Source organism: Mesocricetus auratus, unplaced genomic scaffold (assembly GCF_017639785.1).
Source record: "Mesocricetus auratus isolate SY011 unplaced genomic scaffold, BCM_Maur_2.0 Super-Scaffold_2245, whole genome shotgun sequence".
Taxonomy (NCBI): domain Eukaryota; kingdom Metazoa; phylum Chordata; class Mammalia; order Rodentia; family Cricetidae; genus Mesocricetus; species Mesocricetus auratus.
In genome coordinates, this window is record NW_024429180.1 from 45,451,377 (window position 1) to 45,467,978 (window position 16,602).

The 16,602-nt window shown below is 42.8% G+C and overlaps 1 protein-coding gene across 1 annotated transcript in view; it reads left to right on the forward strand.

Moving 5' to 3' along the window:
• The first annotated feature begins 2,062 nt into the window (after nucleotides 1–2,062).
• The window catches only part of Gtf2f2 (general transcription factor IIF subunit 2), a 115,482-nt gene continuing 100,942 nt past the window's right edge, over nucleotides 2,063–16,602 (forward strand). Inside the window, exons 1-2 of the mRNA XM_005070953.4 lie at nucleotides 2,063–2,305; nucleotides 6,041–6,114. Of these exons, the coding sequence (XP_005071010.1) occupies nucleotides 2,240–2,305; nucleotides 6,041–6,114 (140 nt within the window). The 5' untranslated portion in view covers nucleotides 2,063–2,239. The remainder of the gene's footprint in view (nucleotides 2,306–6,040; nucleotides 6,115–16,602) is intronic.

Consider the following 16,602-nt stretch of genomic DNA (forward strand, 5'->3'; position numbering starts at 1 on the left):
ACAGCTCACAAAAAGACGATTTTAGTGCTTGGGATCACACGCCTTTAATCCCAGCATTGGGGTGGCTGATCCAATCCTGAAGGGAAACAGCTCACAAAAAGATGATCTTAATGCTTGGGATCACATACCTTTAATCCCAGCACTGGGGTGGCTGATCCAGTCCTGAAGGGAAACAGCTCACAAAAAGATGATCTTAATGCTTGGGATCACACGCCTTTAATCCTAGCACTAGAGAGGTATAAAAAGCAAAGGGTCTCATAGAGATTCATTCTTCCACTACAGGAGAGACAGCAGTCAGGAGCGTGGTGGAGAGCTTGTGGAGACAGGATCAGCCCTTTGAGGCTGAGGTAGAGGTAAGATCTACTGGCTTGGCTGCTTTGCTTTTCTGATCTTCAGCTTGAAGCTTGAACCCAATACCAGTCTCTGAGGTTTTTGTTTGTTTGTTTTTTGTTTTTCTCTTGTGTTTCACCACCACCACATCTCACTGTGAGCTCTGTAAATTGGACAGTGCATCATGGGTACTTCATCTACTTGCAAATGTTTAATGCAAGTACCTACACTTAATCTTTAAAGCCCATTCCTGGGGCATGCCAGGCTCCTCTTATTTCCTTCTCTCAGATTCTTCTATTTTTATTTATCCCTTCCACTTGAACCAAGCCTAAAGCAGTTCTCAGATACTTGCTTATTATACTCTTTAGGCTTGTTTCCAAGCTGTTACAGGAGAATGCAACCTTCCTTTTCAGTGTGTGCCTGGTCTTTCCCATCACATTAGTTTTGCCAGCAGATCTCAGGGACCTGACAGTTTCCCCCAGACCTTATGCAGCACAGAGACAGACTTTCTGCAATTTTGTGCATAGCTCTGGTGTGTGATTCAATAAATTACTTGCCATTCTTCCAATACCTTACTGTTTCTCTTCAGCAAATGTTCATTCAACCAAAGCCTACTGACATCCCACAGTATGTCGTGCATATAAAATGAAAAATGCACTCTCTCGTATTCACCAATTATGCTTCAGTAAATTTGGGGGGAAAGCAGTATTTTTGTCTAGGAGGAGTTCAGTTTGTAGTCTACAAAACATGCATCTATCTAATGGTACAGGATCTGCGTATCACACACTGTGAAATTGAGAAACGGGCTTTCCCCGGGGATGACTCCCAGGAAGTAACATTTCCATTAGTTTTTGTTCATAAGTAGAAGTTTGCCAACCTAAGGACAGGGCCAGAGTAAAGTACAGGGAAAATGGAGTGTCTATTGTGGATTGGTTTCAAATAGTGTCTGAAATGGGATGGGGTAGAGCCTGGAGCCTTCAGACAGGTAGATGGGATTGGTGTGCAGGGTTTACAGAATACTGGATACGGAAAGATCAAACTGAGAACCCAGTTGAAGCAGAGGGTAGAATTTCATTCTAAAGGCAAGCGGGAGAGGAAACTGTTTAATAACCAGTTTTGTTTCTTACACGTTGGGTCTTACTGATCCAACTAGCTAGCATACTGGTTTTGACGTCTGAAAGAGTGTATTCTGCTTGTGCAAGCAGAAGATCTTGATTTTCACGTCTCGGCACGGCCTGTGTCCAGTATACTCATTTGTACTCTAGGGCCCACTTGTGTCAATGACGTTGGGCCACGAATGTGATTTTATGCCTCGCCTCTTCAGCTAGGGCTGGGTAAATACACACAGCTTTTGTCTGTCTAAACCATAGATTTTCCATTTCTGTACTTTTTTCCCCAGTTATCCAGGGTTCGTTTTTATTTTTTTATTTTTTATTTTTGGTTTTATGAGACAGGGTTTCTCTGTATTGTTTTGGAGGCTGTCGGTCCAGCCTGGCCTCGAACTCACAGAGATCCGCCTATCTCTGCCTCCCGAGTGCTGGGATTAAAGGCGTGCGCCACCACCGCCCGGCTAGGGTTCATGTTTTAATGCTCTGATTGTAATTTGGCTCTCTCTTCCCTTTTCCACAGTGAGACACACACTTACCAGAAGCCACGCCCACCGAAGAAGTTGCCGAAGCAGAAAATTTGTCCCTTGCGACGCGCCGTCCTCACGTTGCCGTGCGCAGGCGCAGTTCCTGGTTCGGCAGCGTGTTCCTTTTCCCCCAAGTTCCTGGTGTCCCGGCCGGGGAGCGACACCGGCTTTTAGGCGGTCTCAGGGCTCCAGCGTCGGGCTCTGGTGTGTCGCTCTCGGTCCTCCAGCTCGGGGCCACTGCTCGTGCGCGCACGCCCACCCGCACGCGGCGAACTCATGGCGGAGCGCGGGGAACTCGACCTGACCGGCGCCAAACAGAACACCGGCGTGTGGCTGGTGAAGGTAAGACGCGAGCCCCGGGGCGCCTCCCTCCCTCCCCTGTCTCCGAAAGTCCTGGGCCGGCCCGCCCCGAGCCACCCCTTCCCGAGAAGAGAGGCCGCCGCGGTCGCGTCCGTCCCCAGGCTAGAGAAGTTACTTTGGGGGCGCGGGGCGTCTTTGAGGCGTCTCTCGGGGAGCCCGCCCGGCATGGGGCTCTCTCTCAGGGAACTGCCCCGACGTTCCCAGAGGGAGCCTTTCACCCCGGGCCGGAGGCGCTTCCTTTTGGTGAAGTTGACTTTAGTCTCAGATCTGAACGCCTTAGTTGAGTCGATATCCCGTATAGTTGTGTGGTCCACAAAGTGGAACTAGCCCCTGTGTTCTTTGTTTTTTGAAGCCCTGGATGTAGATGTAGACCCTCGCCTCTGCTATAGCGGTCCCTGGGCTGGTGGTAATCCAGACGGAGCTTTCGAAAGACCTGGAAGTTGGGAATTTAGGAAGCAGGAGCTGTTGGGCTCCCCCCAACCCCCAGACAGGGTTTAACCTGCGTGATTGTGTTGGGTATCCTGGAACTTGCTCTGTAGACCAGGCTGGTCTCGAACTCACACATCCGCCTGCCTCTGCCTCCCGAGTGCTGGGATTAAAGGCGTGCACCCCCCATCCCGGGGGTGGGGTGGGATTTAGAGTTTTAGAGAGAAAGTTTAGATCTCATGACACTTCAGTAAGTATTTTTTTATGGTTATGGCAAGCTTTGTCTATCCTTATTTGGCTTACTTTTGCACACAGGGAGGGGGGTACTCTTTGGGCAATTTCCTTTTAGAAAGCCATATTTAAATGGAATCGTGAAAGTTTTTCAAATTCACTGGAACTTTTGGTTTATGAATGCTTTATCTGTATAATGAATGTCAATGTTTTAGTTACATGGCTGAGTGCTCATTAAGTCGAGAATTTTCTTCTGTCCACTTCTCTGAAACAGCTCATCATTTGCCAGCACATCAGACTGTGTTAAATTCCTCAAAGCACTTTACACAGTTTCCGGTGATTCTTTGTGCCTGTATCCAGTGTGACCTGCCACCCCCACCTTCCGCAAAGTTACTTTCTTTGCTCTCCAGTTAGTGTTAGGCTTTTCCTATAAATCATACCGAGTGTAAGATCTCTTTCTCTTCAGCCTTCACTTTGGCTCTCATTTGTCAGAGTCTGTCTTTATGGAGGTCTCCCTGGTACACAGAAGGGAAGAGCTTGCAAAAATGTTGGGACTTGAGTTGATGCCTTTGTGTTTGGAGAATGGCAGATACTCATTGTTTGCCTTGCAGGCTTTGGGTGGGTACAGTGGTATGACAGCGGGAACAGAAATGCCAGCTGGAAAATGCATGCAGCCTTGTGAATCCTGCAAAGGGAACAGGAGGCCCTAGAGCAGAGGGTGGCCTACATAAAGGTTGAAGTCAGGGTTTGGGATTGTCATTTCATGAAATGAAAATGTCCTGGCTTTAGTTTAAGTTAGGGTTGCAATCCCAGCACTCGGGAGGCAGAGGCAGGCGGATCTCTGTGAGTTCGAGGCCAGCCTGGTCTACCGAGCGAGTTCCAGGACAGCCTCCAAAACAATACAGAGAAACCCTGTCTCAAAAAACCAAAAAAAAAAAAAAAAAAAAAAAGTAGGGTTGCAAAACATTATATCAGAAAAATAGTAAGTTTGGCGTCCTGCAGCGTGGCTAGAGGAAACGGTAACTGGCGTTGGAAACTTGCAGGGTCATAAGTATGTGCTGATGAAGAATTAGGGAGGCTTGTTCTGTACCAATTGATGGAATTTTGGTGGCAGCTTTTCCTGAAAGGAACTCTGTTCAAGCCATTGTTTTGTGCCTGTTTTCTGTTGTGTAGAAAGAAAGGAGAGTACTGAGCTGTGTCAAGTAAAACCAACAACTTCCTACCTGGCAGACATCTATTCCCATCACCTTCCTCTGCAAATGTGTTCTGCTCATTGTTAGAGGAGGGACTCACTCTGTGTGCATGGGATGACCTTTATTCAGCTGCCACCAAGCTCAGCCTTTACTTTTTCACAGACACAAGCTAAAATGGGTGGGAGTTAGTCTTGTCAGTTTCAGTGGATTAACAGCTAAGAGTTTAGGTTCTGGGTATGTTTGTGGTGCTGTTTCTGGAGACAAGCAATTCATGAGGCTGTGATCTAATTAATGGACTCATTAATGACTCCTTTGGTGGATTCATACTATGGTTTCTCTGAGAGCTGGTGAGGTGGGGAACTAGTTGCAAGAAGTAGATCCTCACATTGTGTTCTTAGGGGCTGTGTCTTGCCCTGGCCCTTTCTGTATCCTCTTCATCTTGGCGTTGTGGTGTGAGCAGCGGTGCTCTTCCTTGCTTTTCCCACCACAACAGACAGTGCAAAAATGACTCTTAAATTGTGTCTGTCAGGTACTAACTACGGTAACCAAAAGTGGTTGATGCAGATAACACAGCGAAGGCTTGTAAGTAACAGGACAAAAGAGAACCTCTTCTCTTCCTCTCTCCTTCCCCTTTCTATGTCTGGGCTGACCTGGAACTCACTCTGTAGCCCAAGTTGGGCCTTAAACACATGGCGATCCTCCCACCTCAGTATGAGCTAGAACACACATGCTTCTTGTATATTTATGTTATAAATTAAAGCTACCAAATAGATACTGCTGTGGTGGTTCACACCTTTAATCCGAGACCTTGTTTACGTAGTGAGTTCCAGGCCAGTCAGGAACATACTAAGACCCAGAGGCCAGACAAGGGCATTATATTATAAATGGTTGTGAGATACCATGTAAGTGCTGGGAATTGAACTGAGGTCCTCTGGAAAAGCAACCAGTGCTTTTAATGCTGACCTATCTCTCATCCCCTAATCCATGTGGTTTTTGAGATCCGCTGTACACAGTCTCACATAGCTTTATTGCTGAGTTGTATCACTAGCCCTAGTGTGTGACTAGTTGGTTTTCACATCTGTAGAAAGGGAGAGTGCATGTGTGTGTGCACAGAGTGACTGAGAGGATGGATGGATGGATGGATGGATGGATGGATGGATGGATGGATAGTGGATGCAGAATTTCGAGCATGGAGTCTCACAGAGCTGTCCTCTTGCCTTCCTCTTTTCTAGCCTTAGGCATATTATCTGGCATGTATTTGTAGTTCAGTAAGTTAATGTGACAAACATACACAGAGTTGAATAAACACAGTCTGTTTTTACCCCTTTGTTTTTTTAGCCTTAACTGTAGTCAAGGTCTTCTACCCAATAATGAAATCTTGCTAGACTTTTTTCCCTCTTTCCAGCCGTGACACCATATCTTAGTTGTGCTTTTGTATTGATGATGATATTCTAAGTTTACTATGAGAAATACTGATGACAGTGATACTCATTGAATATTTAGTCCACACAGCACATTATGCTTTATTCTATATTTATAGTCTTTCCTTGACTTCTCAAAACAGAATAGCCTTAACAGTATGTACTGATTTCAGGGTCTACACTACTTTGAAGAAAGAGACAAATTACATATCAGAGAATTAATATATTATTCCATTTTTCCTTCTTAGAAGTTAACCCCTGGTGACTGCTATATCTTGTTTTAGACATGGTATTTGTATGATTGAGAGTGTAGTCCCTGGCACATAGACTCTGGAGATGGTTGGCTTGAATCCTAGCTCTATCATTTACTAATTATATAACCTCAGGGAAGGTATATGAGCTCTGGGTATCCATAATCATCATGAAATGTTTTTGCTTCATTTTAGGTTCCCAAATATTTGTCCACGCAATGGGGTAAAGCCTCTGGAAGAGGTGAAGTTGGGAAACTGAGGATTGCCAAGTAAGTTATTTATATACGTATATAGTGCATAAACTATAAAAGTTAAAAGCTATTGTTTTTTAAAATGTTTATAGTTGCTTCTGAATGTGATCATATTCTTAGAGAATTTATTTAGAGGTTGAGAGTTACTGGTCATATTAAAGCAGGTCATGGGATACTTGTATATTCTGTGAGGACATAGGTTTGTGTGTGTGTGATAGGTAGTGTGAATATAAAGTTAAATTTATTGGTGAAACTGGCTGACAGAGGAGCAAATGATGGGATCTCCCTAGCTCTCCCATCTGTTCCTGGTGTGCAGAGGTATGCTCACATTAGGCATACATAGAAAGTACTTTGATGGAAGGACTTTGCTAGTGACATCGTGCCTGGCTGCAGGGCTCTGGCAGGAGATAGAGACCAGCACAGGACAAGCCTCAGATGCTGAGTTGATGTCACCTGAGGCTTTGTGTTCTAATTTTTTCCCATTCATTCATTCATTCATTCATTCATTCATTCATATTTATTGCCCCTCTTCTATAAGGTGGTTGAATCCAGGTCTTCCGTGTTAGGAAACGTTTTATCACTGAGCTTCATTGCCAGTCCTGTTCCTCTACTTTGTCTGTCTGTCTGATCTGTCTTGTTTTTTTAAGACAGGGTTATTACTCTTGTGTAGCCCTGGATGTCCTCCTGGATGTCCTGGAATTTTCTCTGTAGACCAGACTGACCCTGAACTCAAAGATCCACCTGTCTCTGCCTCCTGAGTTTGGGATTAAAAGTGTATGCTACTGTGCCTGACTTCACCCATCCATTAAATAAATATTATTTTATTTTTTTCCAGTTTTTTATTTTTTAAAATAACTTATTGTTTTATGTGCATTCATGTTTCTCCTATATGTCTGTCCGTGTGAGAGTCAGAAATCTTGGAGTTGTAGATAGATATGGGCTGCCATGTGGGTGCTAGAATTTGAACCCAGGTCTTCTGGAAGAGCAGTCAGTGCTCTTTAACCGCTGAGCCATCTCTCCAGCCCCTAAAATATTATTTTACTATATGTGGGTTTTGCCTGTATGTATGTCTATGTACTACATTCTTGCCTGATGCTTGAAGAGGTCAGAAGGGCATCTGATCTCTTGGAACTGGAGTTACAGTCAGTTGTAAACCACTATGAGGATGCTGAAATTCAATCCCGTTCCTCTAGAAGAGTAGCCCCTGCTCTTGACTGCTAAATCATCTTTCTATTCAACTCCAGTGAGATTCCCATGCCTACCACTTCACTGAAACAGCTCTCTCCTATCTGTTACCAATGTCCCCGTCTTTATCAGTTAGCTTTTGTTTCATAGCAGAACTTCAAAAAATTGTTATTTGTCACAGTTCTCTGGATTTGTTCTGGTTGGGCTAACCTGGCAGTCCTTCCTGACTGGACTGGCCATGTTAATATAGGATGGCTTCCTTATCAGCTGGGTAGTGCCCATCTGTTTTCCTCCATGTTTCATGTGGTGGTTAGAGTTCCCAGTACCAAAAGAAAAGAGGGCCTATAGTTCTAGCAGTTTGCAGGTCTGAGCTGTGTCTGTTTCCTAAAGACCTGTTGGCCAGAACCAAATTCAAGGGTCTGCAACAGATTCCGACACCAAAGAATTTGTTGCTTTGATTACTTTTATTCCACATCTACATTCCCAACTCTTCAGAATCAGATGGCAACCATCTTGATTGGCCCTCATCAGAATTTGACGTAGTTAATCGCTTCTTTCCTTAAAACTGTTATCCATCACTTCAGGACAACACTCTGCTGCCCCTCCCTTCATTGTCTCCTCCTTTGGATCTTGATAGGTTCCCTACCCCAACTCAACTCCTTAATTTACATGACCCCTCCTCTCAGTCATCAGTTCTTCTCTTTTCATTTTAAGTGGTCTTTGTCTCTTCTCCTAGCTTTAAATGCAAATGATGTTTAAATGTCTGGCTCTAGGCTGGTGATGGCCATCTCTTCCTTATTCCCCCAGGGGTGTCTCATGGGCATCTCCAGCTTAGTGATTGCTACCTGCTTTTGTCAGCAGCAACTCCTTCTGGTAGCCCCGTGGCTTGCTCCCACACTCTTTGTCAGCAGCAACTCCTTCTGGTAGCCCCGTGGCTTGCTCCCACACTCTTTGGTCCCCATCAACATAGCAGCTCCCCCAGGGCTTCCTGACCACCCATAGGAAATAGCACACCATGGTTTCTACCTCCTCCCTCCTTTTTTCTTGGGTCTTTTCTTTATTGTACTTGACTTTTTTTTCACTTACCTGCTCTTCTTATCTTACCTATTATGTATTTACGTATTATTTATCTTTTCTGGTGTACTGTAAGTGCTACAAGGTCAGGAGTTCTTTTTTTTAGTAATCGTATTTCTGGCCTTTAGAACAGTGGATGACATGGAACACATTGAGCAGAGTTTTGTTGAATCAGTCAATAAAAGAAAACTTCTAAGACAAGTTTATTAAAAATAGCTGTTTTACTCTGTATTTCTTTATACGGTAGTTCCAAAATTGACAGCTAGTAAACAAGAGTGAACATTTTAGGGCTTAAATTTTCCTGCTTTTCTCCTGAAGTATGGAGTTTATGTCCCCTATCCCTCAGATACCTAGTATCAGTGAAAATTACTTTTCAGGGGCCAGTTTAAAGCTTCCTCAAGAAAGACCATCACTCTGGAGTTAGGTTTATTAGCTTCTGGGTTTTGATATGACTTGTCTTGACAACTTGATACTTCTTTGTTCTACTTGTTTTGTCTCTTAGTTCTTTGTTTCTTATGTGTGCTTGTGCACATGTGTATATGCATGTTTAAGTATGTTCAGGTAGAGCGTGTGTGTGTGTGTGTGTGTGTGTGTGTGTGTGTGTGTGTGTGTGTGTAAAATTCCTTACTGATGATTTGGTATTAGATAACCAGTTGGTGTGCTCTTCCCTGGGGAAGGATATTTCTCCTCATCTCAGCATTCCTTTGGTGCCTGTAGTTCTTTTTTAAGGTTGAGGCTTTATGGGAGTTATGTTATTATATTTCTTGGTGTTGCCCTTCATTATGGAAGAGGGGTTGGGAAGAGTATAAGAGTCAGAGAAACAGGGAGTTTGCTCTGCTATCATATCTCCTAGAAATGTCAGAAGGACTTAATAATTTCTTATGTTAAGTTTTACTGAAATGGGAGGCCATACCAAGATGAAAGCTGAGACATGTCATTGAAGAAAAAGCAAAGGCAAAAAACTTTGTTTATACACCAAGCCCTTATCATGTGCAGTTTATGACTTCACTGGACACAGGACCTGGCTTCTCCTCCTGAGAAGTTGCACATAGCTGTTGACTGTTGGAATGTTATTTTAAGGTGTGTGACTTTTGTTTATGCTGCGTTTGTTTAACTCTTCTAAGCTGTGATTTTCTGTCTAAAACACCTGATGGTCTATTAAAGAGGTGAATGGCCAATATGGAAGAAGGAGCAAGGATAGACAGGGCTGGCAGGCAGAGAGGATAAATACAAGGAGAAATGAGGAAAGGAGCAACAAGAGAAGGAGAGAAGAACATGAGTGGTCAGCCACCCAGTCAGGCACAGAGTAAGACGGAAAGTAAGATATACAGAAGTAAGAAAGATAAAAGCTCGGAGAGAAAGGTAGAAGGGCTAGAAACAAGCCACTCTAAGGCCAGGCAGTCATCACTAATCATAAGACTCCATGTGTGATTTGTTTGGGTGCTGGGTGGCGGGTCCCCCAAAGAGCTGAAAGAGTGAAAAACAATTCAAGCAACAGTTGGCTCTGGGAATTACTCTTCTAAGCATTAGCATCCTTTTTTTGTGAAGTGTGAATATTAATATTAATGCCTCCCAACACACAGGATAGTGTTTATAAGACAATAGGCACTTAGGGTTTGTTAAGTAGCTTTGTAACTTAGATATGTCCTTACCGTGAACATTGCATTTCTGTAAACCTGTACAGTGACCATTGCCTATTGGAGGAATGTCAGATCTCTCTTGGTATGAGAGACTGAGACTTACAGGAACAAGTTTCAGGGAAGTCGTGAAAGCCCCAGTATTGCATTGACCACTGAAGTAAGATGTTACAGGAGTTGTTCAAATGAGCAGTGATGACTGTGCTTCCATTCTTCATTGGCGCAAGCACCCCTGCTTACTTACTGAGCCAGGGAGTGTCAGTCAGGCTGGGTCAGAGGGTTCTCAGCAAGACTGAGGCTGAGACAAGTTTATTTCAAGCAATCAGACTTTTTCTACTCTTTTTTTTTTTTTTTTTCTCAAGACAGGGTTTCTCTGTATTGTTTTGGAGGCTGTCCTAGAACTCGCTCTGTAGACCAGGCTGGCCTTGAACTCACAGAGATCCGCCTGCCTCTGCCTCCCAAGTGCTGGGATTAAAGGTGTGCGCCACCAACGCCCGGCCGACTTTTTCTACTCTTACTAAAACAAAATGTAATGGTAGTTGCCAGGATACAATGATGATTGCAAACTAGATGTGGTACCCAAGATTAATGTCTAAGACAAACTGTTCAGTCGAGCTCCTATATCATTGGTTCCACCCTTTGGGGGTTGAGCTACCCTTTTGCAATGATCACCTAAGACCATCGGAAAACAGATATTTACATTACAGCTCATAACAGTAGCAAAGTTAGTTATGAAGAAGCAGCAAAAATAATTTTATGGTTGGGGTCACCACAGCATGAGGAACTGTATTAAAGTTTTACATGCAGCATCAGGAAGGTTGGGAACCACTGTTCTATGTGCTTCACTGACTTCTAGGGAATGCTAGGACACACAGATGGCCTGAATCCTTCACTGCCTGAGGGAGTGCCTCAGTTTCTCAGGAACCTGAAAAAACCATGACACATGCCTCTCAAGGCAGCTAGGCCAGACCAACTCCGTGATTCCCTGCACATTAGTAGGAAATTTCAAGCTCCCTTTCCCCTTCATTTTAAAGCAGGTGTCTTAACATAGTTGCATCTAGTATTCATAGGTGGTCATACCTACAGGTTTGCTTTGATCAGTCCCCATTGATAGATTTACCTGGGAAGTTATTGAAGTGTCTGGTTTCATTCCACTGAGTATCCCAGTTTGATAATGAACTGTGGCTACCTAAATGTTACTGTGTGCATGTGTATGTGCTGTGCATTACCAGGCCTAGTTTTTATATATAAAATGATATTGTTTACTCTTGACCACCCAGAGTCCCATAGAAATACTGTGTATGTGTTTTCTTACGTAAGGAATACATTCCCTTTAAATTTGTTTTAAATCATCTGTATACAAACTAAAAAGTCATCTGTATTTCCCATTCACTCCTTGGAGGTGGTGACAGTTTGGTGTGTAAGCCTTTAGATTGCATCCTGATTATTTTGGATGTGAAACATATGGATGCAGTTTTAAAGCATCTTTGTTTATTCTGCTGAATTCTCAGGCTCCTTAGGCTCAGTGTTGCTAATTTCGGAGCATAGCACAGAACTCTGCTTGTGTTCTCGTTGTCATTCACTGTTGTATGCAGGCTTAAGGCTTTGGTTTATATATTGGTCTGCTTTCCTTTATCTCCTCTAGGGATACATGACTAGTACCCCTGTTCTTTGGATCTTTTTAGAAAGAAAATCTTTAGTAGAAGCAACTTGAAATTAACCAATTACAGTGAAGAAAAAGTAAACATGCTAGAATTTCCTTTAAAAAAATGTGATCTTGTGGTTGATGAGGAGTAGGGTTGCTGCTGTTGTTGTTGTTAATGGTTTTTCAAGACAGGATTTCTCTGGCTGTCCTGAAACTCACTTTGTAGACCAGGCTGACCTTGAGCTAACTGCCTCCCAAGTGCTGAGGTTAAAGGTGTATGTCACCACTGCCTGTCAAGGATTAGTTTGTATGCCAGTATACAATATAAAGAGCAGATATTGTGTGTGTGTGTGTGTGTGTGTGTGTGTGTGTGTGTGTTTTCTGTCTACCCAAACTGACCAGTCTTGCCTTGCAGAAGAGCTGACCTCTTTAATAATAGTACACCTTTAGTAACTAGTTCCTTGAGATTCCAGTGGAGAGATGCTGGAAAACAGCTTGTCCCTAGTATCTGCAGCTGCATCTTCTGTGTGTCTTGTTCACACCCTTAGTTGACTGAATTTTCACTGCTATTGCTAATGTACTAAGTTCACTGCTGGTAAATGTAGAGTGGGTGAGGAGCGACTTAGCGGTGCCTATGACTAAGTTGTCAGAATTTGAGTTGATATGAGTCATCAGAGTTTTATGGCTGTAAACTGAAGTCTCCATTAATAGATGTTTGTTTAGAATGAAATGCAGTGATGGTCTCACTCTTCTTTTTGCCAGTTAGCTCACAGTGCAAGCATATGTTGCATTCTTAATGCTGCCAGTAGAGAGAAGTGGATGGGATCAGGGAGTGGGGAGGACAGTGTTTCACTGATGCCTTATGAAGAGCATGGGACATGTGAAGAATTTAGGACTGTTGAGAGAATTAAATTAGGTCACTACAGGTAAACTACTCTTTAAATATTAAAAAAAAAAACATTTTCGTGACTAGAAGATGTATGATCAGTTACTGATTCTTAAGAGGAAATGTAGGCAATTTTTAGTTGTCTATGTGTATATGTTGTGGGGGGGCTGTGGTGTTGATTTTAAAAAAGAATAAAGGGTTTAGAAAGGCAGTATGGTACAATAATTAGGTGTATGGACCCATAAGTTAGATTGGAGGTTCAGTCCTGACGGTGTTACCAACTAGCTGTGTATTTTGGGGTAAGTTATTTACCCTCTGTTTTCTCATTTGTTAAAAGGGCAATTATTAATACCTCATGTTTATTGTATGTGTATAAAGTGCTTAGTTGGTAAGTCATAACACATACCACATACATGTATCACATACAGTCCGCACCACGAGATGTCGGTGGACTTCCCTCCCTATACCAGATCTCCCGAGGTCAGGAGAGAGTGCTGTGCAGCATAGGTCAGGAGCTTGGAAGATCTGCAGTGCACAGTGTGCTGCTTGTTCATCTCTGCACAGGCAGGGCTGTGGGTGGAGAGGCAGACACAGAGGTGAGGAGACATACATCTGGGGAAGCAGTGCTCTTCAGATTCGGTTCCCATTTAATGTCTGAGAAATGGAGAATCTGCCTGTGAGTATGTGGAGAATGATACCCTATTTAGACAGTTGGGAATTTGGCCATTTATGTACATCAGTTTATGAGATGGCCTGATCCTCTGCACTTTTGATTATTTTGTGCTTTTGGGCATCCAACATGTATCCCGTCTGAGTTTATACCACTTTAGCTTTTTTAATTTTGCATTACCATCCTGTCTCAGTGCACTTCAGTTTTCTGTTTTGTTTGTGCCTCATTATACTATACCACAATCTTGAGTACTATACTTATATGTCTTTTTTCAGAGACACTTGATTTATAGCTTTATTGCTCAATAGATTTAACATCGTAGGTCATTTGGAGCCCATCAATAATAAAAACCTGCAAATAAGACATCAGTGAAGTAAGACTGAAAGAATCCATAGTGAATTTACACTGCTGACAAGCATTTATTTACGTTAGCACAAACTGTTTGAAAGACCATGTGTATGTATTTCTATATATAGCAATATATGCAGTACACATTATACAGTGTTGTTGCTAACAACAAAATGGAGTTGGAAACCACTATTCCCTGGTAGGTATTTTACAGCTTGGGCATTGTTAACAGTTCTTGTTGCTACTGTCACAGACACAGTTGCACACAGAAAGAGAGACAGAATTGGGACAATGAAAGTGAAAGATAAAAAATAAAGTACTCTTGCCTTGATCCCAGCAGTCTCATCAACTTCTAGGAATTTATCCCATGGACCCAGTTAGTGGTGCAAAGATTGATAAGCAAGGATAAGTTTCATTCCTTAGCAGGGATAATTTAAATAGCTAGGCACAGCTCTTAATTATTGGACTCCTTTATTTGAGAACAGACACAAGATTAGGAAGGTAACTCAGTTGGTAGAATGTTTGTCTAGCATGTACCAACCCCTGCTTCAGTCTCCAGCACTGGATTCGCTGGGGCATGCCTGGGTTATTCTCATTGGTGTAGTGAATTCAAGGTCAACCTGGGCTACATAAGACTGTGTCAGGTTTTTCTTAAGCTACAGGACAGTTAGGAGAATTCTAAAAAGCACTTTTCCCATGACACATTTAAGACCACAGTGCTGAAATATGCCTGATCACTCAGAACTACTTGTAATATGTGTTTCCTATGTAGTCTCATAGACCTCCACACCAGCAGGCTAACGTCTAGTAATACTACCCCCTCATGCTTAGACTTCATTCAGGGTTTCCAGGCATCTCAGTATTACTTTACAACACAGTCATCCAGTTTAGAATCTTAGATTACATTCTGTCATCGTGTTTTTCAAAAATGTCCTTCCTTCAACCTACAGCATCCTGAACTCTTCCTGGACCTTTCTAATGTGTAAGCTTCGATGTTGCTGCTATTTATGAGACAGTGATTTTACTGGATGTGCATCTGTTTGATGGTTCTTCATGATGATTAGATTTGAGTCATGTCTCTTTGGCAAGAGTGTGACAAAGTACAGCCGAGTTTTTTCTGACATTCTAGAGGGGTTTGCATGCTTGCATCCTGTCCTGTTTCATGTGGTAGTAACTTGACCAACTTGTTTATAGGTTGTCTTCTTTCTAGTTTCTTGATTATAAAGTTACCCCTTACGTTTTTGTGGTATATTCTGTGGGGTGATACTATATAAATTATCTGTGCTTCATCAAAATTTTAGTTGATGTATTAATTTTGTATGAACTTATGGATTCTGGTTTGTTCATTTAATCGCAGTTTGCTGCTCTAGCCTTTATTCTGATATGAATGCCTTCTCACCCTGTGTTAGCTTATTCTCTGAGGTGGGCTCCATTTGTTCTGCTCACAGGGCTGTGTCTTCACTTTGTTGGGTTTCCTCCAGAGCTGCTTTCTTGCACTGGTGGGGGTGCAGCAATACGCTTCAGGTGCCTTCCTGGATAGATGCCTTTACTTCTGCACACACTTCCAGCCAAGCCGCTCCTTTATGGAGAACCCTTCTTCATCCGGCTTTGCTTTAACAACTTGCCCCAGGTTGTTCCTCAACTGTACATACATCATCTTCATTCCATTTGGACCATGACTTTACTATCGAGCCTACCTCAGATATCTGTCTCACTTGGTATTACCTAATGGCTTTTGAGCTTAATTGTTCAGGCAGCAGAGACCCTCCAATGTAGTTGATGATTTCATATTATTTGGTTGGTTTTCTTAACTGGGAAAAGAAAATTTATTGTCTATCAGTGATAATAAGAACTTGTGACTTTTGATGTCAGATCCAAGAAATACTTTAAAAGTGAAGAACAAACATGATTTTTGTTTTTGTTTTTTAAAGCAAGAGGAATGAGTGGAGCTTGAAGTGCTGTGTGTATTGAGAAATGGCTCTGAGTAGTGAATGAGGAAATCAGTATCATTGTGATAAACTCTCAAGGATGGGCCAGATACTTACCTCGTTACTTTTTTAACATATTGTTTAGAAAACTAGTTGGTGTTGGCCATTTTATCCACACATCGTTAGGCAAAAGAATGTGATAGTTTTAATGTGGGACAATAAAGTCTTGTGTACTTCATACACTGTATGTCATAACTATACACACCAAGGCAAAGCTATAGGCATCCACCTTTTTTAAAAAAGGTTACAGTTTTTCAAAGACGAGCTTTTGTTTCCTGTGAAGTTAACCTGTCAGAGCTCATTAATCTGTTCTCATTCCAGCTAAGTTGTTGCTGTAATTATGTAAAAAGGAAGCTCCCCTTCCCTCCTGTGTTCCCTAATTGCATCTGGGTGATTTTCTAGTTATCCAGACTGGAAATGTCAATGTGATCTTTAATTCATCCTTTTTCATTTGCTGCCCACTTGCAGCCATTCCCTCCTCTGTCAGTTCTGACAGCTCAGCAACCCTCTGTGAACTTCTTCCTGCATTTCACCACCACCTGGCTCAAACCTTCATCCCCTTTTCTGTTCACCTCCATTCGGTCCAGTCAACATTGGAGGGTGGTCGTCTGCAGCTCTGCCCTTCTCTGTCTGCATCTCTGGGTATTAAAGGTAGCTGTGCCATACACCTCAAGAAATAAGTTCAGAAAGGGGCCTGACCCGAGCTCATGTGTGGGGTTGTTGTCAAGTAGAATTTGAGGCCATTGTTGCCAATTCTTCAAGTGTTGTAAAGAAGATGGAAATTCATTTATTTTATGTGAAATCTGCCGCGCCAGCGCCACAACCAAGTCCAGGGTATCAGGAAAAGAGAGACCAGACATCCAGCTGTTTGTACTAAGAGAATGCATGTGCTGCCTTTATTGCCAGGAGAGTGTGTGTGTGTGTGTCTTCATTGCAAGTGCTAAGAGGTCTCTTCCTTGTAGGAGGGAGGAGCTTTTTATACAGGTTTACAGCACAGTGGAAAAAACCCCAGGTAGAAGAGATCGTTGTTTTCCTCCTGCTGGATGTTGATGTCAGAGGGTCAAGGCCAGGGC